Source organism: Chrysoperla carnea, chromosome 3, assembly GCF_905475395.1.
Source record: "Chrysoperla carnea chromosome 3, inChrCarn1.1, whole genome shotgun sequence".
Taxonomy (NCBI): Eukaryota; Metazoa; Arthropoda; class Insecta; order Neuroptera; family Chrysopidae; genus Chrysoperla; species Chrysoperla carnea.
In genome coordinates this window covers 73,177,659-73,201,507 of record NC_058339.1, presented here as the reverse complement: position 1 = coordinate 73,201,507, position 23,849 = coordinate 73,177,659, and the positions used below count along the sequence as shown (strand labels likewise).

Here is a 23,849-nt window from a genome sequence, read left to right as displayed (position 1 = left end):
TTTTTGGAACCATTCTAAAATCTGAGGACAGAATCTGATTTACAGGATGCTTAAATAGTGTATGAGGTATGACATCGAGCTTTTTGACAAAGAAGGCTCTTTAAAGGTCTGATGCAACAATATCTAAGATAAAGTGTACAGCTCAAAATAAGTCGATTTAGCTAAATTTACTTTAGTTCAAAGTTGCTTTTCTAACTTAACTCCAAACGCGAAGTCCTTTTTTTTTTTAATTCAATGTGTTGACATTGTTTTATAGAAAAAACAAGCCACGTAAAAATTAAGCTTACAACAATGATCAGTCCATTTCAACACCCATGAAGGTAAAAGAATGGAAGTGTTGAATTTGTATTCAATAAATCGTGTACTATAAAAATTATATTCTGTTAAAAATCGTTTATTACAGAAAATTAAAGCAGAACTATGAAAATTTCGTTTAATTGTCTCAGATGTTCGGTAACATTTAAAAATACTGTTAAAAGAGTACTTAAGAGACCAAAAAAAAAAAAGAAAGTTTTTTTTACTGTTAAAAGAGTTTAAAAAGTACACACTTTTAAACTCATGAAATTATGATTTTAAAATATAAAAACTGTACGAGTGAACGCACCCTTCAGGATTATTTACTTCGGGATTATCTTCAAAAACATAAACAATACAGCATTTAAAAACTTTTTTATTTATTTAATTATTAATTCAGTGTTCTGTCAAACTTAGCAAAATCTAACGATGATGGCATATTTAAAAAAAGTTTGCCTTTCAGCTGAAATATATGCTGTGTGTCTTAGTCATGCTTTAAGCACCGAAAAAGAAGAAGTTATGGGTTTATTAATAGGAAAGGTTAGTTAAAAATATCAACATTGAGTGAATTGAGACGAAAATGTTTTACTTTTTACAATGATATCATGTTTTAGGTAGACGAAGAAACACACACATCATATATAACAGCATGCCGTATATTAGCACGCAGTGATAAACAACCAGATCGCGTTGAAATATCTCCCGAACAATTGATGGAAGCTGTAACCTACGCCGAAGAAGTATCAAAGCAATTGAACGATAATTTACGTGTTTTAGGATGGTATCATTCACATCCGCATATAACCGTGTCACCTTCTCATGTCGATTTAAAAACACAAGCGATGTATCAAAATATGGATAAACATTTTGTTGGAATTATATTTTCTGTATTTTCATCGTCCACATCGAATCGTTCGAAATGTAATGATATACAGGTGACATGTTTTCAAACAAATACACGCTTAAATAATCAATTTTCACGATTGGAAATATGTTTGGAAATTATACCAACGTCATCGATTGATGCATGCTCGGTAGCATTACAGTCGTTAGCTACATTACCAGAAATTTTAAGTAAGGAGGAGCAAGAAATTCGTTCGAATGAAAGTACACAATTTGATGAGTTAACGAAGTTGCATAATAATGCGTTACAAACGTTACAGTTTGTTAATATTACTGATAAGGTAAGCATAAATTATAGTTGATTACATAAATAGATAGGCAACTCTACTAAACATAAAATGTTGTGTAAAAAGGCCTCTGGAGTAAGGCACTTAGAGTGACCTACTTAAAAAAAAAGCGGGAATTAGGTGTTATTTGAATTATTTATATTCAGTTTATCTTTTTTAAATTTTTTTGTACTTATTTGTCTTCTAATAGAATAAAGTGGGGTTTTTTAAGTAAAATAACTAGTTAAAATAAAATAATATATAATTCATTGCAATATATGAAACAAAATAGCATTCATTTTATTATTAACATATTTAAAATTATTATTTGCTAATTTGGTGTACGTTAAATGCGATGTCTAACTATTTTAGTTCGTTAATAGTTAATAAGAATCACAAATAAACTAAAGGTAATCAACACGATTTACAAGACCTAAACACTAAAATACTCATTAACACTAAAATACTCAGACCTAAACACTAAAATACTCAGTACATTCCATAAAAAAATCAGAAAATATATTTATAAACACACCCAAAACGACCTAAACTAAATTGCACTAATTAGTTAATGAACACTATGAAAACGCCCTATACACTTAAATAAATTTGCTACACAAATGGTCCAAAAAATGTTAATAAACGCAATCAATTGAGAATACACTCACTTAATAATTTTCACACCCGCTACACTGGACGTGCCAAGCAGATAAACTGAAGTGTTTGATTTCTTTCTTTCTTGATTAGTGAAAAATTTATTTTTATGGACAGAAAGAAATGCCAATTTTAACATTCAAATCCCTTAGGGGAGGAATTTCCAAAAATCCCTTCTTAGTGCTCGCTTACGTCATTCAAGCAACGTGTGTACAAAATTTCAGGCTTCAAGACCCAGCGGTTTGAGCTGTGCGTTCCTACACCCAGCGGTTTTATAGATATATAAAAATATTGTTTCCCCTGCAACCATCGAAATAAGTAAATTATTATCCAAACAAATTAATAGATAGCCCAATCATTTAATCGTGTAGAGAGCCATCTGTAGTAAGACACCTTAGAACTAAAAATAGTAAAAGTTTCTCATTGAGTTGCCCATCTGTTTTAAATTAAAAATTATAATCTGTAAAGGTGAGCCAATAATAAAATTAACTTTAGATGGCACACTACTTATAGAAAACCTTGGAAATCCTAAAATATTTTTATTTATTTTAGGTGTCACGGCCATTAGTTGATCACTTAGAAAATGAAATTCGTACATTAACACAGCAAATTAAATTATTGAAACAAGAACGAGATTGACCTTAATAGGAATTCGAAGATTGTTAATAACGCCATTGTTACCGTCATTGGTCGAACGAATTTGATTTATTAAACAGTTCCATTGTTATTTATAATTTATTTTTATTAATTTATCAAATAAAATAAATATCAAAATATTATTTTTAAAATTTATATTTTTGTTTTATTGTAATTAATACTGGAGTTATTTTTTGGTACAAAAAAATCACCAGGTGCAAAGCTTAATTCTAAATTTTCATCGGAATCGCTGCTATAGGTCAAAATTTAGAGATTTCGTCTTTTTTTTCCTCGTTTATTGGAGTATAAATACATCCTTCTATTTCTAAGTGCTCTCTCATTGGATAAATTTATTAATTGATTTGGTTAATTATCTCAAAAATTAGGTCTCAGACCGAAATTTGGTAAAGAGCTTTTTCGTTCGTCTTTATAAGCTTATTTAGGAAGTGAGTTCTGCAGTCAATTATAAAACACCTTGTATATCAGACATCTCAAAAGCCTCAAAAATTGTGTTCTAGGGGTCATGAAACTAATATTTATTTATAGCAATCCCTCCACGGCTCCCCGTTGAAGTTCCATATAATGCATAGGCAAGTCTCTATTATTTCGTGGACAATTTGCATAAAAAATTGAAATGTTAGGTATAGAAAAATTAAATAATTTATTAATTGATATTATTTTATTTTAAAGGTGTATTACATCATATATTAATTGGGAGTTTCTATAATCAAATCTGTGGGTAGGTATTGATTGATAAACAGAAATAATAAATATTTGTTTAATTGTACCGATTGTAAGCTATTTTGTTAGCCATATAAAATATGTGAAGTAAGAAGAGTTTTTATGGACGTCCTTATGTATAAAACAAAGATGGAATGTGTACTGTGTGCTATGGTGTGTGATTGGTATTGTGTGTGTAAAAGTTCAAGTGATGAGTCTGACCGGTTGTGTTCATGTATACACATATACAATCCATTTTTGTTTAAACATAAGGTCCATAATGTCCATTATAAAGAAGGTCCATAAGAACTTTTCTTACTACATATAATATAAATAGCTAACGATATGGTTTACGTACAGTATATACCATATATCATATAATCATCATATAAGTTGTTTTTCTATATAAATAATATTCAAAAATAGATTCCTTCCACGAGGATTTTATTTAATATCACACAATACAGCAACACCTCGTAAAGTCCAATGCTTTGGATGATGGTCAGTTTCAATATCAATAGATCCAACATATTTCAGATCGGTCCGTTGTGGTTTACGATATACTGGACATTCATATAAATTTGGATCCTTTGCAGCTGATGTTGAATTGATTGCATAAATATATACAACTGGCATTGGTTCATACAAGACCTAAATTCGATAAAACCAATTCAAGCAAATTTAATTGAAACAGATAGGATATATTAAAACAGTGGCGTAGCGAGAGGGGAAATGGGGGTGCATCATGCCCGGGCGCTACTTACAAAGGGCACCAAATGGTACGAAAACAAAAAATTGCTGGCAGTGCTGACTCGACCTGTGTTTGTCAGCATTTCCTTATGGTATCTACGCTGCGTGGTTACATAAATTATCTTCTTGCTTGATTTGTCTGGTAAAATAATATGTTAAATATGATTTTGAATCATTAGCGACTGAACTAGCCGAAATTCGAGGCAAGCTCTGTGAAAAGGCAATAGAAAAAGCGAAGTCTTTTTGTGTAAAATTAGATATTGATACAACAATAAAAGGTATTGTGCCTCGGGGGTGAGTTAAGCTCGCTACGTCACTGTATTAAAACAATAAACTCTATTATATTTCTTGATTACCTTTGGTTTACTTTCAATTAATTTTCTTGAACGTCTGTCAAAGCCAGCACCTTCTAAAAATAAACCATAAACATAAACACCTTCCTTTGGTGGTTCCGTAATATTCTCTTTGGTTTGTCGTGTTATTTCATTTTGCATTATTACTGTATCTATTGCCCATCCTTTATGAGATCTTGTTACTTCCTGTACAAAATTACGTAAATCAAAAAGTAATTATACAAGACATAACTAGTATATTTATAATAATTTAGTATATTTATCGATAGATGACTTCCACGTGATCAAATTAATCGTTCTACAAAGACTTATGGCGGTGTATAAGCTATTTTGTGTTTCTAGCAAAAATATTAATTTTACTGCTTATGATCTATGTTAGGAGAAATTTCAACGTAAAATTTCTTTTTTATGTTAGTTTCCCCCCGATGTTTTTTGACTCTTGTCTTCTATTGACTTTTAATAATATATTATAAGACACTTTGATAGTCGTATAACAAAATTTCAAGGTCAGTTTTTATGAAGATATTCAAATATGTATTTACGAGTAAAATGATCCCCTTTATATGCGTTAAAATGATCCCTATTTTGTGTGTAAAATTAGAATAGGTAAAACTTTGAAAATTCACAATATATTAAGTGTGTCGATTTAGATGATTTTACCAGTGATTTTTGTTTTCATACTAATCGTTTTTTTAATTTTTGTTTTCATACTAATCGGCATGCCAATGTTGCAACACTTGAATAAAGACCAAAAATATTTCGACGTTATACATATATACATGTCTCGAATAGTTTGGCTATAAATTACAATTTTTCTTAAGGGGGTCGTTCCCTATTTAGTAGGAAAAGCACTACATTCTCGGGCGACTATAGAATTTTCTCTAAAAAATTAATATTCAATAAGGCCGAACAAACATTTTTTTTAACGAGTAAGCGATTACTGATTGAGGTTGATTATGGAAAACATAGATCAAAATTTGTTCTAAAATATATACTTGTCTCATTGCTGTTAAAAACCCTTGTGGATTAAAAAATCCAGTCATCCAAAATGCTGTTGGTTGACCATTTTGACACCATGTACGAAATTGTGCATCTCTTTCCAATAATTCTGTATACCAGAAACCAAGTGTTGCTGATTCCCATGATACCTAATGAAAATGGTATATAATCAATTAATTAGAAATTACTTGAAAAACTATATTTGTGCAAAATCAAATTAAGAAGAAAAATCGGAAACCGTTGGAATTTTTCGAAAATTCGAAGACTCGAAATGAATTATTTGCTTATGTCATGCTCAAATATATTGATATAGTCTAAGCGTACTACTTTTTTTAACAAAAAAAATTCATTACAGGGCAAACTCAGCGGGAAAGAATCGATAAAAGGATTACAAAAGGGATTGAGCCTCTTGAAAAGGAGGGTTTTTTTACAAATTTCTCAGAACTTAGAAAGAAAAAAAATATTATGCTATTAGGAATTCAAATAGATTCAATTGTACCAAATTACATAACGATTGCATTTTTTTTCGCGGAATACAAAGTTAAAAACCAAAAAAATATTTTTTTGCTTTTTACTCGAAATTTTGAAAAATGATAAAAATAAAAGTTTTAGATTTTTTACTGTCTAGAACTATAACATTTAACTTTTTTTGATACGACGAGTATTTATACCCCAAATCGCAAAAAACCGTTTCCCACCTCTCTTCACCGGCAAACATGCAGCTGTTGGATTTTTTACCCAATATTTGTAGCCCCTTTATCGACTCTTTCCTGCTGAGTTTGCCCTGTAACGAATTATTTTGTAAATCAACTACTTTTTCAGGTAGCACGCTTAGTCTATGGATTTGTGAAAAGAGGATCGATTTAAGTTGATTTTGATAAAATTAATAGTGGGTCAAAAATACCTTTTGCCATCTTAGAGGCACCCGAGCATCAAACATAGCATCCAATGATTCACGTAACGTTTGCGACATAACAATTGTACCATCAATTGCCAATTTCAGCTGTGACAGCGTTGTACTCACTTCGGTAATCACACGCATGAAACGATCAATTTCTTGTCGTAAGAATATATTCATTGGCAAAAACGCTCCCATACGTTGTAACGCATTCTTTACTTCATAGCTATTATATTGTTTCGGTAATTTCTGTAACATATCTTCGGCTAATTTATATACAACTTCTTCACGCGTTTCAATTACTACAGGTACTTCCTCTTCTTCTTCTTCTTCTTCTTCGGCATCTTCACCATCTTTGGATTTAGCTGAACCCCCTCCTCCACCTCCTTCTTTTGGTTGTACACTTAGAATTGTATCTAAAATACCTAATATAGAAAGATATTATATAAGAAGATGAATTGGTTCCATGTCGATTCATCCTCGTAAATTTCATCCCGGTCATTTTGTCCTCGGAAATTAATCACCCTGCTATTTCACTTTTGGAATCCCACCCTTCAATCATTTTGTTTCTGTATAACCTACCCTCAGAAAAATTTACCTTCGGTCGAACACCAATAGCAAACTAGAATGTTTGGATATTAGATAACTAGTAGAACGCCTGTGTATTTCCATCACAGGGCTAACTCAGGGGCCAAAAACTTGCACGCTTGTACTAAATCGATCCTATTAGAGAAATATAAAAACCCGCATGGTTATGCTTACTCGACTTAGCACCACCCTGGTCACAACCACAGGGTTAACACAAGAGGAAAAAATCCGCAGATCCGTGATAGCTCGAATCCATTAGAACGACTGGGTAATTTAATCACTTTATTTCAATAATATTTGTGCATTTTTTGCATATTTAACAGTTAAGAAAGGATAACAAAATTGACGGGTGCGATATGGCAAAGGATGAAATTCTCGGGGATCAATTTAACGAGGATCAAAATTAGTAAGTTGAAATGACTACGTTTTAAATCGCAGGATTAAATAACCGAAAACTCACCTTTCGCAGTATTTATTTGATAAGTAATATCAGCATTTGCGTGTAGACCAAATATTTCTGGTGAATCGGAAGATGGTAACGAATTTATATACTCCATATAAAGCTCTAAACTTTTTAAATTGGGTACTTTATAACCCTTATAGAATTCAAAACCTTGCCGTAATAATACATTACAAAACCAAACTTGTGTAAAAGTGACCAATAATCTTTTATCAAAATCATCAGTGACCCGACCACCATATTGTATTTCACCCAACATATAACTGACAGTTGGCCAATTGATTCCCTTTTTAACATCCATTTCATTTAAATGATGAAGTACAAAAAGCATGCTGGCCGCAAAATCAGATTGATTAAATTCATATGGAATATTCCAGCCTAACGGTCCAAATTTACGACGTTCTTGAAGTATTGTATGTAAAAATGCACAAGAATATAACATGGCAGGCCATTGTGGTTGTACGGAAGCATCTAAAGTTTCTTGATCGAAATTTTGATATGTACGGCGAAGTGATGCCCGAATACCTTGTGGAGGTTCGTTTGTGAATTTTATTGACATTTGTAGTAAATTTATTGGGAATTGATCATGAACCTGCAATTAATATAAGTTTTAGAACTGCAAAAATCGTTTTCCATAAAACTTTAGAGAAGCGTTTACGCACTTCTTACCTTCTTTTTTCCCTGTGAGAGTTTCACAAGTCTCATATACTCACAGGCAAGTCCGTGCGCAGGAATCATCCAAGGGAGGATTCAAATTTTTGCTTATCATGTTAAGTCATAAGGTCAATAAAAACAAGAAACTCTTTTACTCGAAAAAAGACAAACTCTTTTACTCGAAAGAACGTTCTCACTATTTTTCAAAAAGTTAATTCTGCGAGAAACAGAACAAAATTTTTCCAAAACTCTCGCAACGACCTCTACACCGCGATGTATATTGACCGAGGCTAAATCGTTTAGCCGATCTTCAGACATTGTCGATCTAAGATATGTTTTGAGACGACGAAAATTTGAAACAAGCGTTAATTCATCGCTGTTGTCATAGGCAAAACTGCTAGAACGCGAAGCATATGGTAGACATTTGGAAACGGCAATGCATTTCTTGTTCTGATTGATATTTTAGGGTATGACCCTAAACCCCTCTCCTTCCTGTATGTGCGTTCCTGCCCATGTATTTTCTGCATACATACCTCTGTGGTAATCCATAATCGAAAAGTCTCATGGACTTTGGTAAAATCAGCTTCTCCTAAAATAGCCAATACTTCCGTACAAAATGGTACCGATAAATGTACATTTTGCAATAGTACCCAACCACCATTAGCGAAACCATTATCAATAAATTGTCTGGCATACACTTCTTGTCCTTGACCCATTGATATAGCACTTAATGGCATACCTTTTGTTTTGGCTAACGATGTTATTTGTGGAGATGGATCGGAACCAATTGATAAGATACATATTAAGGGTGTTTGTGAATCAGATTCTAGCCATGTTGCTTCCAAATCCAATATATTTGAATCACCGTATTCAGGTCCTACATTAAAATATTTTACTACAGATCGATGTGAAAATTTCGGAAATTAAATAAAATTTCAAATTACTTAATTCTAAATTGTATTTCACGTGTGAGAAAACTCTTTATGAGGTGCATCTTATATAAAAGGGGTTTACGCTTCGATCAAAGTTTATAAGAAAAATTTAGTTTAAGAAAAAAACCGGATCGCATACTTATGCGAGCTCTCAACCCGTGGATCAGTGAATGAACAAAAACAATTACCGGGTTAACTAACAAGTCAAAAAACCCGTATGCCCATGCTAACTCGACATTATTAAAGGCATGGCCAACCCGTGAATTAGTGAATGAACGCAATCACACGGTTTAACTTAAAAGCCATAAAACCCGCAGAACCGTGCTAACTTGAAAAAATCTAATTTTTTTTCTCTGGTAGTAATTCGTCTTATATTGTCTAGTTGTAACATAATTCACCATCAAAATTGAAAAAATAATTTTTTTTAAATTTATGGATCCACTACCGAGCTCATACATCCTTAATTAGTCGGGCAGAACGGGATTTTTTGTTTTCAATAATTTATCAAGGTTTTAACTTTAAATAGTTATTTTTTAATTTCCACCGACTAGATTAGTTTTACCATAAAATCAATGTTAAATATATATGCCTACTTTTGAAGTCATTTATTTATTTAAATAATCGGACAACGCTCCCCTAAAATTTTCAGAATTGATTTGAACTTAGGCCAACTTCATATTAAAAAACATCAAGCTTTTTATTTAAAATTACCTACCTTGGTGCTCGTACATCCTTAACTAAGAAAACTATGATATTTTGATCGTAAAATTGAATCAACGTCTATATTTCTCATAATATACCTACCTAATGAATCCATTATATAATGTCGTGCTTGTGATAGTGTACGATCTTGACTCCATGACCGCACTAATAATAATCGTCGAAACAAATCCAATTTGGAATTATATCCGCATGGAATAGTACATTCTTCAGGTTTCTCTTGTTCATACCATGCACGCCAATCTTTTTCATAGTTTTCAATTTTACGTAAAATATCTTTAAATATAGTTAGCTTACTGATTTCTACTAAGTTTAGCCATGTGATATCTAATATCCATTTGAATGGTTTGGGCTGCACTGCATTTAAATCCAATGAGGCGCCACCTAATCGAAATTTAGTTAATATGTAGCTTTTTTTGTTATGCAGCCATTTTGCAAAATTGTAAATACTTGGGTAATTTTTATGTTCAAGCAGCATTTCCACAAACAGTAAATAAAAAGAGGCTCAATTCAACTCGTAACTTATAAGATAGTTACGATTAAAGAAAACCTCAAAAGCAAGTGGACTAAAGTGGGAGGGCCATTCATCTAAAGCCATATGTCTTATTCCTGTTGTAACTTAAAGAAAGAAAATCAAAGACCCCACAATATTAAAATATCTGGGAGTCTAGGTATTTCTATATACATGAATGTATACAACTGTTAACTATAAAATAGCCACAGCGATATATTTAGTGTAACGGCTAGAGAACAAATACGAACTAAAACCGAGGACAAAAAGTTTTCAGTTTACACAGCCGTATGACGTAATAACATGGCGACTACTCTTTCATGATGTTAAAACAGATTTAAATAACTGAAAACTTTGAATTGAATTTTAAAATTTACATTTTCCGACTGCTTTTTGCTTAAGCTATCTTTATAATATATTTTTAGATTTTTTCTCATATAGAGTAAAATACTCTATTCTGTTATCCTAGGCTTGAGAAAACTGCCAATTGTGCAAAGATAACAAAATTCTCTAACAATAATATCTTAATACCTTTTATAAATACCAAAAACTCGTTATGCGTTATTTTCCCTCGTTGAATGTCAATTTTCATTGCTAACATCAACGTAAATAATGATTTATGACGCTCGTATTGTCCTCGTGAAACATAACGCCATACTTCTCGCGTTAAATACTTTAATATAATATTAATTCGTTCTTCAGTATCGGGAGATTTCTCACTTTTCGTTATCGAACTATCGAAGAGTTGTAAAAATTGTTTTAACGAATTTTGATACATAACATTTACGTTTGACATTTCAACAATTAAAAAGTACAACATTGAGCCCCGTGCTGCCACTGCTCGAAATTCTGCTTGAGCCGTACGAATTTTTCTGTCTGTTATAGCAGAAATTTCTAATTTGTAATCTAATTCCCGTGACGTATCTTTTGTAGTTTGTAGGATATTTTTTAAAGTTTCATCTTCCACTAATGGTCCTTCAATCGAATTTAATCGGTCCAGTAAACTTGTTTGCAGTTCTTTCATTTTTAATTGAAGAGCGATAACGCATTCAAACAAAGAGAATCGTTCCTCTTCTAAATCACATTTTTCCATTGAAATGATTCGTCCTAACAATTGATCCTCGAGACCACACATTGTTACCGCAAAATCGATGATAGATGTTTTTGCACTGATTTCTGGTGAATAAACAGGATTTGGTAATTTTGTAGTTATGTATAACATAAAACCAGGCATTACGTCACATTCTTTATCGCCTATCATAACTTTTTCAATTGTTCCAGATTTAATAAAATTTTTTTCTAGTACATTATCAAGTACTGGATCGATTTCAATATCGATATCTTCGATTAATAATGGTCGACCGTTTCCCAGGCAATCTTCTAAATACGTTCTAGAAAAATTATAATAATTTAAAAGTAGGTAACAAGTCTAATAAAATTAAATAGAATATCATAATAATAAAGAAAAAATTAATGCATCTTTGAAATTTTCCACAGTTGTTTATTAGGTTGTAACACTTTGTAAAAAAAAGTCGACCTCTCAGGGGCGTACCTAACCCTCTTTTATGGGGGTTGGGGGGGGGTTAGTTGGGGGTTTTAATCAGCTTTTAACAAATTACAAAAAAAGTATGCTAGTACTTTTTCTAGGCGGATAGATTTTTAGAAAAAATCGATTTTACAATAATGAAATAAAAGGAATATCGTATTTGAGGCTCTCCAGCTTAAACTTGTAGGCCCTTTATGTTCTTCTTACGAGCTACCTGTAATAAGTTTTATTAGAAATGAAACTACAGGATTTTGTCGACGCCAGAGCATATCTCTCCCGAAACAGATAGGCTTTGCACCCAAATTTTTCATGTGGGCTGTGTGCCAGAAACCGGTTGACAAATGGCAACACTCTCGGACCCATTAGCAAAATCAAATCTTTTTTATGTAAAGCTTGAATGAAACCTTTTTTAATTTAGTTCTGCTACTACTAATAATTATTATATTACTATAGAGGTTTCTTTTACTAAAATCACATTTCTTGAACGTCAATTTTTACCCCTGGAAATCAGACGCCTTATAAGAATTTCCCCCTGACTCTGGATCCACCGTTGTACTTACCTAAACATTCTATGCTCAAGAGTAGAAACCTGTAGTCGATTATTCATTTCTTTTTTCTTAATCCAAGTTTTACCCTGACTTTGTGGATCAATTAATAATGGATAGGAGTTCGATTTGGTAACAACTAAAGCATTCTGCAGAGATGATTCATCCAATGCTAAACCTTGTAATTCCCATTCGGCTAGCTCGGCATCTTCGACTAACATACCAATAATATTTAAATTTGGTGTATATGGTATGGAATGTTTATTCATTAGTTTGATCCAGGTATCCACTAAACTCAAGCGATATTGTTGATTGTATGGACCACAATATGATAAAAATCCGCTCGCTAATAAAACGTCACCCACCAATACCGTTAGTTTTAGCTTAAATTCTCTACTTTGCTCAATCCAACGATCCTAAAATTAAACAAATTTTTGGACTCGATAAAGAAATAAATTTTTTGGATTGCTGGTCAAATTTTATTTGATTTGTAAGATTTTATCCAAAATTTTAAAGGGGGGGGGAGGGTTGTAATTTTATTGTAATTATTCAAATTAAGATGAGCATTTTTGTGGGCTGTATTATGAATTTTGTTAAAATATGTCCCCTTTAGGGTCCACAATAAAAAAACTTAGCTAGAATATAAAATTATCATTAATTAGCTGGACCGGTTTCGATTGGTTTGGCAATCCCCTTCAGTGGCATTACTTAAACTCTTAAATATAAATTATAAAAATAAGATAAATATAAAATCAAATAAAATGGATCTGCAACGCCCTAAAACAAATAACAAAATATCCCTGGTGGAAAAAATATTTGAAAAAAGAATAAGTCTTAATAAGTCTTAGGAAACTCTGAAAAAGTCTTAGAAACTTTAAAAAAGTATTAAGAACTCTGAATAACTCTGAATTAGACTAGTCCGAAAACGTTGAGAAATTCAAAGTTCCTAAGACTTTTTCAGAATTTCTTATTCTTTCTTCAAATATTTTTTCCATCAAGGATTATATTAAGGTTAGAATTACAATTCCCTTTCAGGGTTAACCCTTAAAATTAAAATAAAATTAAATACCAGAATAGGATATAAATAAAATAAATATATATGTATCGCTCTATCGGGTTTAATACATAAAATTCGATACTCACTTTTTCACCTCCTAAACCGTTGATTAACGCTGTAGCCGCATTCATAACGCCTAAACATTCATTTACAGAATCCACAAGACGTTGTTTCGCTGCTACAGCTTGTTCATGCTGTTGTTTCACTTCCAGCAATGCATTCTCACGATCTTCTAACTCCTTTTCAGCAGCGGCTAAATCATCCATAGCAAGTTGTAAGCGTGCTTCTTGTAACACTAAATTCGCTTTTAATGGTAGCACATCTTTATTGATATTATAAAAAAATGCCATTGCTTTTGTCCATGACAACAACCCGGCTACGTCGCCACAAACACGTTTTGCCGTTTCCATATTATAATCCTCCATATCGAAATACGGTTGGAGTAAATCAACCATTTCACTATTGATGGCATCCTTTGGATAATTTTGGAATTGTAGTAAAAATGTTGTGGACGACATGAATTTTAATGATTCCGCCCATGACGGTTTTGGGCTTGAACAAGTCGCATCCGCAATGGTTGGATGTAGTTTATATTTAAATAAAATTAATACACAATCCATAATTCGCATGATTAGGTGAGGTGGACGTCCTAATTTACGTACTGTGGCTATGTGCGCTGGTTTTATTGTGTTCAAAGCATCCTCAGCTTCTTCCAGGGCCGGTCTTGCCGACTCTAATTTTTGTTCTGCTAAAGCTTTTTCTTTACCTATTGTTGCAACAAGAATTTCAGCTTTTTCTTTTTTATTCTTGACTTGATTTTTAACAATTTCAGCTTCTTTAGCACGTTCTGTAACATTACTTAAAACTGCAGCTGCTTTTTTGGTAGCTGCATCTAATTCTGCTTCTGTTACAGCTAATTCTTTCTGCAAATTTTTTCAATATTAAATAATTAGCTTATGAATATAACAATCATTTTGGGATGTATTCCATTTGTAATTCTAGAATCGTGCAATAAAAATGCAGAATTGTTGATGGCGTTTGTTTTTATTCACAGAAGAAAAGCAGAAACCTCAGCAGAGGATAAAATATTTTTTTTAAATCCGAATCGACCCTTTCTTATAGCTGGACTATCTAAATTAAGATTTTTTACATATTTCCAGTTTGGTAAAAAAGAGTATATATTTTGTCGAAGTTCTGTTTAGAAACCTATGGGTTCTAAATCGTGGTTAGATCAATTTTAAACAATGTAAGGTCATATTTTAACATTTTAGAAGTACAAATGGAATAGCCGTTTAACAAATTACTTTCATCAATTCAATAGAAAGTGAAGCTTCCGCTAATTTTTTTAAACCGGTATCCATTGTTCCAGCTCCACTGCCCAACTCATTCTGCTTCATTTGATACATTTTTTTATAACCGTTCACAAAATTTAAATAAGATTTAAATGTGACAGAAGTGACTCGTCGAAATCGTTGAAAATATTCCGCGGATATATCAATCACAGTATATTGCATTGTTCCTAAAGCTTCCACAAGCTCAACTTTCACTTCAGGTTCACATTCAATATTAAAGCTAGATAAGAAGTGTCTAGCACATGCAACTAATGCTTCACGTGGCCACGGTTGAAACCAATCTAATGTACATCCAGATATTAACGAAGGAAAACGTAATGCTCGTTTACGGAATTTTTCTCCGACCGGTGAAAAACAAAAGCACGCATGTAAATTGATACACGTTTTATTCTGAAAGTAATCCATAATTGTTTCTGTATTAAATACACGTTTTGGATTCTCGCGTCGCATCACTGGTATTAATTCATCGGTGATTTCTTGTACTTCGTCTCGATTAAATAAATTTGAGATGACACCACCTGATAGAACATTGTTTAAATATTCGAGAAAACCTTCTTCTTTCACATCCAAATCGGTGAATATAAATGCTGTGCCTTTACAAGAAGCACCGCATAATCGATACAATATTTTTAAATCTTCTAGGAAATTTGAAATGTTATAGGAACGCGTTAAAGCTATTTGAAATGGTTTGTATCTAGAAAAAAAGACATTAAATAAGGAATTGCGTTCTATTTGTAAGAATTGTTTTTCAAATCGAAAAAAATGTACTTCGCAAAGTAAAAAATTTTTAATTTTTTCAAAATAAAAAATATGTTTGTATTTTTTTATCAGTTTTAAGCAAAAAAGTACTCTTATGATTTTTTCTCTAAACGCTTATTTTTTGAAATAAAAATTCTTGAAAAGTATTCATAATTCTCCGAGGGAGTTCGCTTGGCTAACGCAGTTCCTGCACTACGAGTTTTTTTTCTGAATTTCAAATCTTTCAAACTTTTGTTGCCTTAATTATAAACAAAAATAAAAATTCGATGAGTTTAAAAAAATAACACTCAGTGCCTAGAGGTCCGGGTTCGACTCTTTGTACGAGTTTATTTTTAAGCTTGTAACGCTTAAAAATGTTGATGTTACGTACAAAATTTTGGCATTGGTGTTCATTTAGAAATTTTATTCTTTGCCATTAAATATTTTTGAATTTCAAATCTTCCAAATTTTTAAGCTGCCTTTTAAAACTTTTATAGCTACGTTACTACTTTTTTGCATATTGGTTTATTTTCTAATAGGTATGTTCAAATTTTCATTGCATGGTAAACAATCAATTTTCTTTGGATTTGAAAGAAATGTACTGCGCAGGCAACGGTAGTGGAAATTTTAAATCTAGGCTACAATAATTCTCAGAGCCCTAAATTTTTGAAATTATCTTTTCTGACTTAATTTTTAAGGAAGACAAATTTCTGACAAACGTGCAATTTTTTCTGAGAAAATCATTAAATACATACCCAGCTATAAACGCTGCTAATTTTGTCAAAGATTGTTTCCCAGATCCACCCACTCCGACCAACATCATATTACCACGAGGTTGTCCAATGACACGGGAAATCCGGGTAATATGTAACATCGCATCCGGGAAAAATACCAAATCCATGCCAGCACCACGGACCATGTCATTAAATGCTTCTAAAAACATATCTAATCGTTCACGCAAGACTTCTAAATCATCAACCGGCTCATAGACTTTCGGTAACTCGGCATCATCACCTGCATCACCTTCTTCCCCGGTAGGTTCCGGCGCATCCCTCATAAAATCCACAAACACAGGATCTCTTTTCGTGATAAATGCTTTATAACTGGGTCCAAGTTCGGTTTCTATTAACGTCGAAAGATTATCAACATACCAGTCACGATCGGCTACAGTCGTAAATCGATCAGCAAATACTCGCATACATTCATGTTTCCACAAAAGTAGCAAACATTCTTCAGAATCGATAACATTAGACAGTGTTCCTACTAATCCTTGCCATAAGCGTGATAAATCACGTAACGAAAATACATAATGAAATTTTGCTGGTGTAGGCAATAAATTTGTTCGAGTTTGTTGCCACATTAACCGTGTTACTACTATCATTTTTTTGACCAAATCTCGGACGACAGGCTTAAATCCACGTTTCGCATTATAATAACCTTCAGCAATTAGACCAAATACCTTATCCATTGTTTGAATGCTGGGTAATGGACAATTGAATATTGTAAATTGACGTTTTAAACGTTGTGGAATATCGTTACGAGCTCCACCAGGTTGACACATCGCTGCCATAAATTGGATATCAACAATGGTAGTAAAATCACCGGGTTTTTCCAAATTATAAAAACCTTTCATGTCCACAGTTTGTCGGACGAGTTCATTTGTTATCTAAATAAAAATTTTTAAACAGATTTTAACCAAGATATATAAAAATTAAAAACTTATTTTTTTAATTATTTAAAAACCGTGTGTATACTGAACCGTGTACTCATCAGAAAATGCTGGAACCCTTTTTAGTCATATTTCCCTCGGATAAATAGATTTATGCACTGTACTGACCGTCAACGGGGAAGGGAGAGAGGTGTTCTGAATTCGTTCATGATTTTTAAAACACAATTTTTGGGTTTTTGGAAATGACCGGCGGTATAATTTGGAATTGAAGTTTTTTTCGATGCCTTCATGGCTTTGAACTTTAGTAGAGCTTCGCTTCGCCAAACTAAAATTTTCCTATTTTGAGCGAGGCTAGCTCGTTTATCCGATCTTCAGACATTGTCGATGTTCTTTCGTTGATTCACTGATCATTCGAGGCTAATGTCACAAGAAAAACTGCCAGAAAGCAAAGTATTTGGTACACATTTGAAAACACACCTTCAGTGGCGGTTGTATGTGCGGCAATTCTGACAAGAGGTGAGTATTTTAAATGATCTAAAGTATTCAAAATAACTTTAATAAATAAAATTAAAATTGATAAAAATTATTTGAGATCAACTATGGCTCAGGATATTTCACGTACTACTGATTTCGACACTATCGGCGACATATGTCTAAAAAGGCCTCGCAAAAAGTGAATGCTGACTCGCGGCCCTGCTGAATTATTATGCAAAATTGAACAGTATGGTTCCAAAAGAACAGCTCACTAGTCATTAATGCATTGCATAAATGGCTGCATTTACTGTACTATATTGTTAGTTGAAGTTTGTGCGGAGAGATTCTCAATGGGGGAGGGGGGATAGATTACGGACATTTTCTCCAACTCCTCCCCGTGTGCATAAGTCTGGATTAGTGTCAAGTATGTGCTTTTTGAGGATGTCAACTTTTCAGCCCTCCTGCTCTTTTTTATATCAAAATACAAAAATTTTTGCCGGTTTTTATAAAATATAAAATCCGCAACTCACGAGGTCTTTTTTTGAAAGTATTCTAAAATATTGATCGAACTTACCTGATCACCCCATTCATTAATTTCTGGTAAATTAATATCATCAATAAAAATGATCATTTTTTTACCATTTGGTGGTCCAAATGTCATACCGATACGTTTCTCCACAAAACCTTCAATTATTTTTTGAAATTGATATGGACTTGTAGACGATGAAAAACTAAAGGAACGATGTAAAAATATCTCAGCATTTTGTTTTTTCATAAATGATTTCATCATAACGGTTTTAGCTGAACCTTGTTCGCCGACAAGTAGAACACGTCGGGATACCGGCTCACATGATGCAATATTCATTAGATAATCAATTCGTATATTATCGGTGATTGGTACTAATATTGAGGAAAATTCTGGCGTACCAACTTCTGGATATGTATAAACAGGGACTAATGTAGACCATGGTTCCCATTCACCATTGTAATTGACAAAATAATCGAAAACTGTTTTCTGAAAAATGTTTTAATTGTATTTGTTATTCTATTCTTTTTATACCATATGTATATACGAAATATATCAAGTTTAGTCTCCAGTTTGTAACGCTTAAAAATATTGATGCTAGGAACACCACCTAAGTAGTCCATTTCCAGCTGTCCGCCTGTCAACCCGATAACTCAAAAACAAAAAGAGATATCAAGCTGAAAATTTAATAGCTTGCTGAGAATGTAAAAGATGCCGAGCTCGTAAATGAGAAACATAGGTCAATTGGGTCTTGAGTCCGTAGAACTCATCTTGTAAACCGTTAAAGATAGAACAAAAGTTTAAATGTAAAAAATGTTTCTTATAAATATGTAAAAAATTAACAACTTCTGTTTGAAATATTTTTTCGTAAATACCATCGTTTATCCGTGAGGGCGCAAATTAGGTTATAAATATATAGTTTGTATATACAGATATTGTATATATTTTACATTTATAGGTTACATATATTATGTATGTTTGTTTGTTATAGCTTATACTATATTTACTGTGGAAGTAAGAAGCTGGATACTCTTATAACGTTGTATGTAAGAGTGGCTACCGTTCTTTAATTACATGACGTAAAAAAACAAACGTCTATACGTGTTATTTAAACAATTAGCTTAGTCAATTGTTTGTTTTCACATGTTTTTCTTCTTGAATTTATTCTTCTTTAGTTTATAAAAAAATGATATTCATACAAGATATTTCTAAGACTGACTGCTAACTCAAATTTCATCTAATCTAATACCTATTGTATTTTATAACAGCGAATGAAAAGAGCTTAACGGTAATTTTTATGGAAATTTAATCAATATCTTCATGGAAACTTATCTAATAGCTGAGTTTTCATTTAATTCACTAAAATTTGTAGGAAATACTTACTGGCTGGGGATCATCTTCAAGTTGAGCTGGTGGTATATCTAAAAATGGTAAGTTTTCGCGTAAAAATTGATCGAATTTAAAACGATCACTCGTTTCTAATAAAGCTCCCATACTCCATGTTATAGCAAACATATAAATCCTGTGCAAATGTTCCGATGTCAATACACGTGTAGTTTCTTCTTCTTCTTCTTCTACGTCATCATCAAGATCACGTGGAGAATTCGAAACTGGTGCCTCATCTACTGGTGGAATTAAGTGTAGAGCTATAACGCCTAAACAACAGGAAAATCAAATTCAATTCTTACAAATTCTCAAAAGATCCGGAGAAACCTACTGCTCTTTAAATAAGTTTTCTTTCCAAAAATTCATCTTCATGGTTTTCACACTTGGCATAAGAACTAGTAAAAGCGAGTAACTAACATGAAAAATGGAAAATACGACCCAAAATTAGTGGGTTTCAAAAAAAATTCTGTCAAATCGATCAAAATTTGGCCAAGATATTCAAAAAATTGATTTTTTATACTTTATGACGTCAATAAAATAAAAAAATCGGATTTTGCTCTATCACACCCAAATTTTATTCTATTTTAATCAATAAACTATGTTATTCTACTAATTTTGGGTTATACTTTTCAAATTTATTGCCAAATTTAACGAAACTGTAATATTTTCCAAAATTTCTCCATGGTTTCCACACTTGGCACAAGGACTAGTAAAAGCAACTTACTAACACGGAGAATGTAAAATGCGACCCAAAATGCGGCCCAGCAAAAACGACATTCATTGACTTTTAGGCGGTAGAAGTTCACCGGGTCGGTTAGTATTCTTATAAGGACTCCATTTCCATGAAAATGTAAAAATTTAAAGAAGCTAACTGTCCAAATGATTCAGAAAAGAAATATGTTAACAAAAATGCAATTATGTAAAATTTCTAGGAAAGTGTTTGAAAGTTTACAGTTGTCAAACTGCGAAACTTTGTCCTCACATGAGCCAAAATTACTAATAGAAAAAATTGTCTAAGAAAATGAGGTCTTGCAAAATAACGTTACATGAAAAGTTGGTGAAAATATGCATACTTTAGTGAAAACTTACCATCTATTATATTAGTACTTTGCATTGTAACATTACACTGTAATACATTTATCGCCATCGTTAACGTTTCTAAAGTAAAGGCATATAATTTCGCAAACGAACGACCAAATAAAATACGAAAAACATCTGATTCAAATTGAATTTCAGTTGGCGGAACTGCTTCGCCAGGATTTTCTGCAGCTTGTTCTTTTAGATACTCTTTTTGTAATTTCGTTGTGGATGGTAATAGAATAATCTCAGTTTGTGATCGTGTTTTTAGCCATGCCTCAATAACTGGTTCCCAATCTAAACCACTGGAACTCATATAAACCATTCCATTACGTGAAACAGTTGCAGGCGATGCATTGTCAATGTTTTCTGGTTCAAAGATTATTTTTACGGTGGGTGACATTAGTAAACGATCACCGTTAGCTAATGTAAGTGTTTTATTATCGTCCAATACTGAATTTAAATTTTCGATCCATATACTGTCAACAGGTCCATCTAATACCAGCCAAACGTGTTCATCTGAATGGAAAAAAATCGTGATCAGCATGACTAAGCATATAATTCCTTCTCATTATCTTTCGTCTTTTATATTTTGAAGAAAAAACAATATATATATATATACCGGGTGGCCCAATTTATTATGGCTATTATGGCTAATAGCCCGTTTTGGAGTCAACCAATCCTTAAATAAAACCATAAATAAAAGTTACAGAGTTTGATGGAGGATATCATGTTTGATAAAAGGTCATTTGTCTTTGATAATAACTTTTAAGTTCAAGTAAATATCAAATGACCAAGAAACTAGAATATCAGGCCAAAGTCATCGACACAGGTGATCACGAATGCCTTCTATTGCCCTTGAAAACTTTTGGCTAAAACATTTCTCTGTAGCTAGCGTTTTATTTCGATTCAATGCAAAACTGACGTATTTTCAAGTCACATTTCCTCCGAAATCTTACTTTACTTAAATCTTTTTTGAATTCGGTTTTTTTTTTGTTTTAAAGTTTTATTTTATTTACACTACAACTTTTTTATTTCATCTCAATATACGATCATTATTAACGAAGTAGTAACACCCTATCAAAAATTACTAAACCACTTTTCAAATGTAGAGTGGACGGTGAATTTTGTTTTTGAGTGTATTTTCAATAAGCTAAAATTTTCCCTAAAAAGAATCACCTTTCCTTAATTTCATAGTTTTCCTCCACAAAGAAGAAAATATGCCATCATTCCAATCATTAGTCGCCACATCTAATCGACCAAACATTTGAGCAGCAGTAATTGCTTTGGGATTCATACGCATTTCACGATGATATTCCTCAATTTTAGTTAAAGAACGCATTAGTATTTGTATACAAGTTGTTTTCCCAGCACCCGAAGGACCCAGCGTCATAATTCCATGTCGTACACATTGGGCTTCATACAGTTGAATAATTTTTAATATCCATGGTGGATGGTAGATGATACCAGCTAGATCAGTTTCTTCATGGACTGTTTCTTCCAATTGTGGATAAGCTGTTTTATCGACGGTTTGATTTGGAAATAGATCGGCTATCATGGACATAAACAGCGGTTCATCTTCATCAATTAATTTGGACAAATTCATGTCACGCAACACTCGCATGACAATAACACTCTCGCTATCCTTAACATTTACACGTTTCGTCGCCCCCAATGAACGCAACACCGATAAAATATTACGTAATCCAAAATCATAATGCACCTGTTTTGTTAATTGTTCCTCGCATAACTTATATAATGTAAAAAATTTTCTGGCTAACGTGATATTCTCTAAAAATCCACAACTAGCCATCTTGACACGGATAATTAGTTGTCGATCTGGCACCATCATAGCAACTATACGAAATTGTATTTTTAAATTCTCCGGTAATTCTTTACGACCCGCATATCCAGGATTCATTGTAATAAAAATACCAAATTCTAGACTCATACTAATTACATCACCATCAGTAAACTGGAATTTTGAACGTTTGTCTTTTTTCGCTGCCAAAACGACAGCGACTTGCTGTGCTGCCACAGATAAAACCGGTAATTCAATACGATTGAATTCATCAAAACATCCCCAGGCACCAGATTGAGCAAGACCTTTATAAATTCGTCCCAAACCTCGATAGTCCATTTGATCAGAACAATTAAATACCACAACGTATTTTGCTAAAGTTTTGCCCATATCTTTAACTGTTTCAGTTTTACCCGTTCCAGCCGGGCCACATGGTGCTCCACCCATGCTCATATCCAACGCTTGAGCTAATGTTATGTAACATCGATCTGTTAATGGTGTGATTACTAAGCGATCTGTTACTCCTAAATATTCGTTTTGATAAACGAAGGTCACATCAGTTATGCATATCCAAGTTTTATCAATATCTTCTTTAAAGTAGAAACGACCTTGCTTTAACCATTCAAAATCGTTGGCTGATCGAATATTCATTCGACACTGAAATTATTAAAACTACGTTATAGTCAATATTGTTTTATTAGTCATATAGGTGAAGGCGAAAGAAAGATTTTGGTACCTAATAATCTAAACTTCCCAAAGATTAATCCTGACACATGCACATTTAACGATTATGAAGAATTCCTCAGGCCCAAGTTTTTACTATTAGAAGAGTTTTTCGTAAATTACTTTTTTTATGTCAAACATGGTACATGGTTTCTATAAGTAATAAATGAGGCTGATTTTATTAACCGATTCCTGATTTGGCAGAAATACCACTTAAGATGCACTTATTAACATGCGAAAATATTGCGAGAGTCTTAAATATTCCATTCTCAAAAAGATACAAAAGTCCATCGAAATATAACAACCGGGTCAATATTAATTCAAAACTGGAAGAAAATTGTTGAGCACTGGGGCAGGCTTGGAAGCCATCACTAGCACAGACTAGAATTAGTTTCGAATGATAAAAATCGTTTCAAGCTTTAATGTCAGATCCCAAGCCCAGATATCCAGCCCAAGCTTGGATGTTCGGTCTTCGCACAAGTATGAGTGCAAATCAAGAGGAAAAATTTTTATCTCAATCGCTGGGCGCATTTTTTTTATAACGTGTTTAATTTTTACCCGAAGAATGCTTGGTCCAAAACCTAAATCTAATGACACTTTTTTTGAAGCGTATCGAA

At 32.7% G+C, this 23,849-nt stretch overlaps 2 protein-coding genes across 2 annotated transcripts in view; one reads left to right on the top strand and one right to left on the bottom strand.

Moving 5' to 3' along the window:
• The first annotated feature begins 634 nt into the window (after positions 1-634).
• Positions 635-2,830, top strand: LOC123295658 (lys-63-specific deubiquitinase BRCC36-like). Its single transcript, XM_044877078.1, has 3 exons — positions 635-834; positions 909-1,478; positions 2,670-2,830. The coding sequence occupies exons 1-3, from the start codon at positions 724-726 to the stop codon at positions 2,754-2,756; spliced, it is 768 nt and encodes a 255-aa protein (XP_044733013.1). The 5' UTR covers positions 635-723; the 3' UTR covers positions 2,757-2,830.
• A 1,087-nt stretch (positions 2,831-3,917) lies between these two features.
• Positions 3,918-23,849, bottom strand: part of LOC123296233 (dynein axonemal heavy chain 5-like) — a 40,102-nt gene continuing 20,170 nt past the window's right edge. The window contains exons 19-35 of the mRNA XM_044877694.1: positions 21,888-23,166; positions 20,721-21,227; positions 19,625-19,900; positions 18,294-18,727; positions 16,332-17,242; positions 14,791-15,532; positions 13,573-14,409; positions 12,445-12,845; positions 10,870-11,729; positions 9,912-10,211; positions 8,709-9,052; positions 7,522-8,113; positions 6,824-6,898; positions 6,480-6,775; positions 5,572-5,724; positions 4,580-4,762; positions 3,918-4,124 (exon numbers count right to left, since the gene is read on the bottom strand). Of these exons, the coding sequence (XP_044733629.1) occupies positions 3,918-4,124; positions 4,580-4,762; positions 5,572-5,724; positions 6,480-6,775; positions 6,824-6,898; positions 7,522-8,113; positions 8,709-9,052; positions 9,912-10,211; positions 10,870-11,729; positions 12,445-12,845; positions 13,573-14,409; positions 14,791-15,532; positions 16,332-17,242; positions 18,294-18,727; positions 19,625-19,900; positions 20,721-21,227; positions 21,888-23,166 (8,397 nt within the window). The remainder of the gene's footprint in view (positions 4,125-4,579; positions 4,763-5,571; positions 5,725-6,479; positions 6,776-6,823; positions 6,899-7,521; positions 8,114-8,708; positions 9,053-9,911; positions 10,212-10,869; positions 11,730-12,444; positions 12,846-13,572; positions 14,410-14,790; positions 15,533-16,331; positions 17,243-18,293; positions 18,728-19,624; positions 19,901-20,720; positions 21,228-21,887; positions 23,167-23,849) is intronic.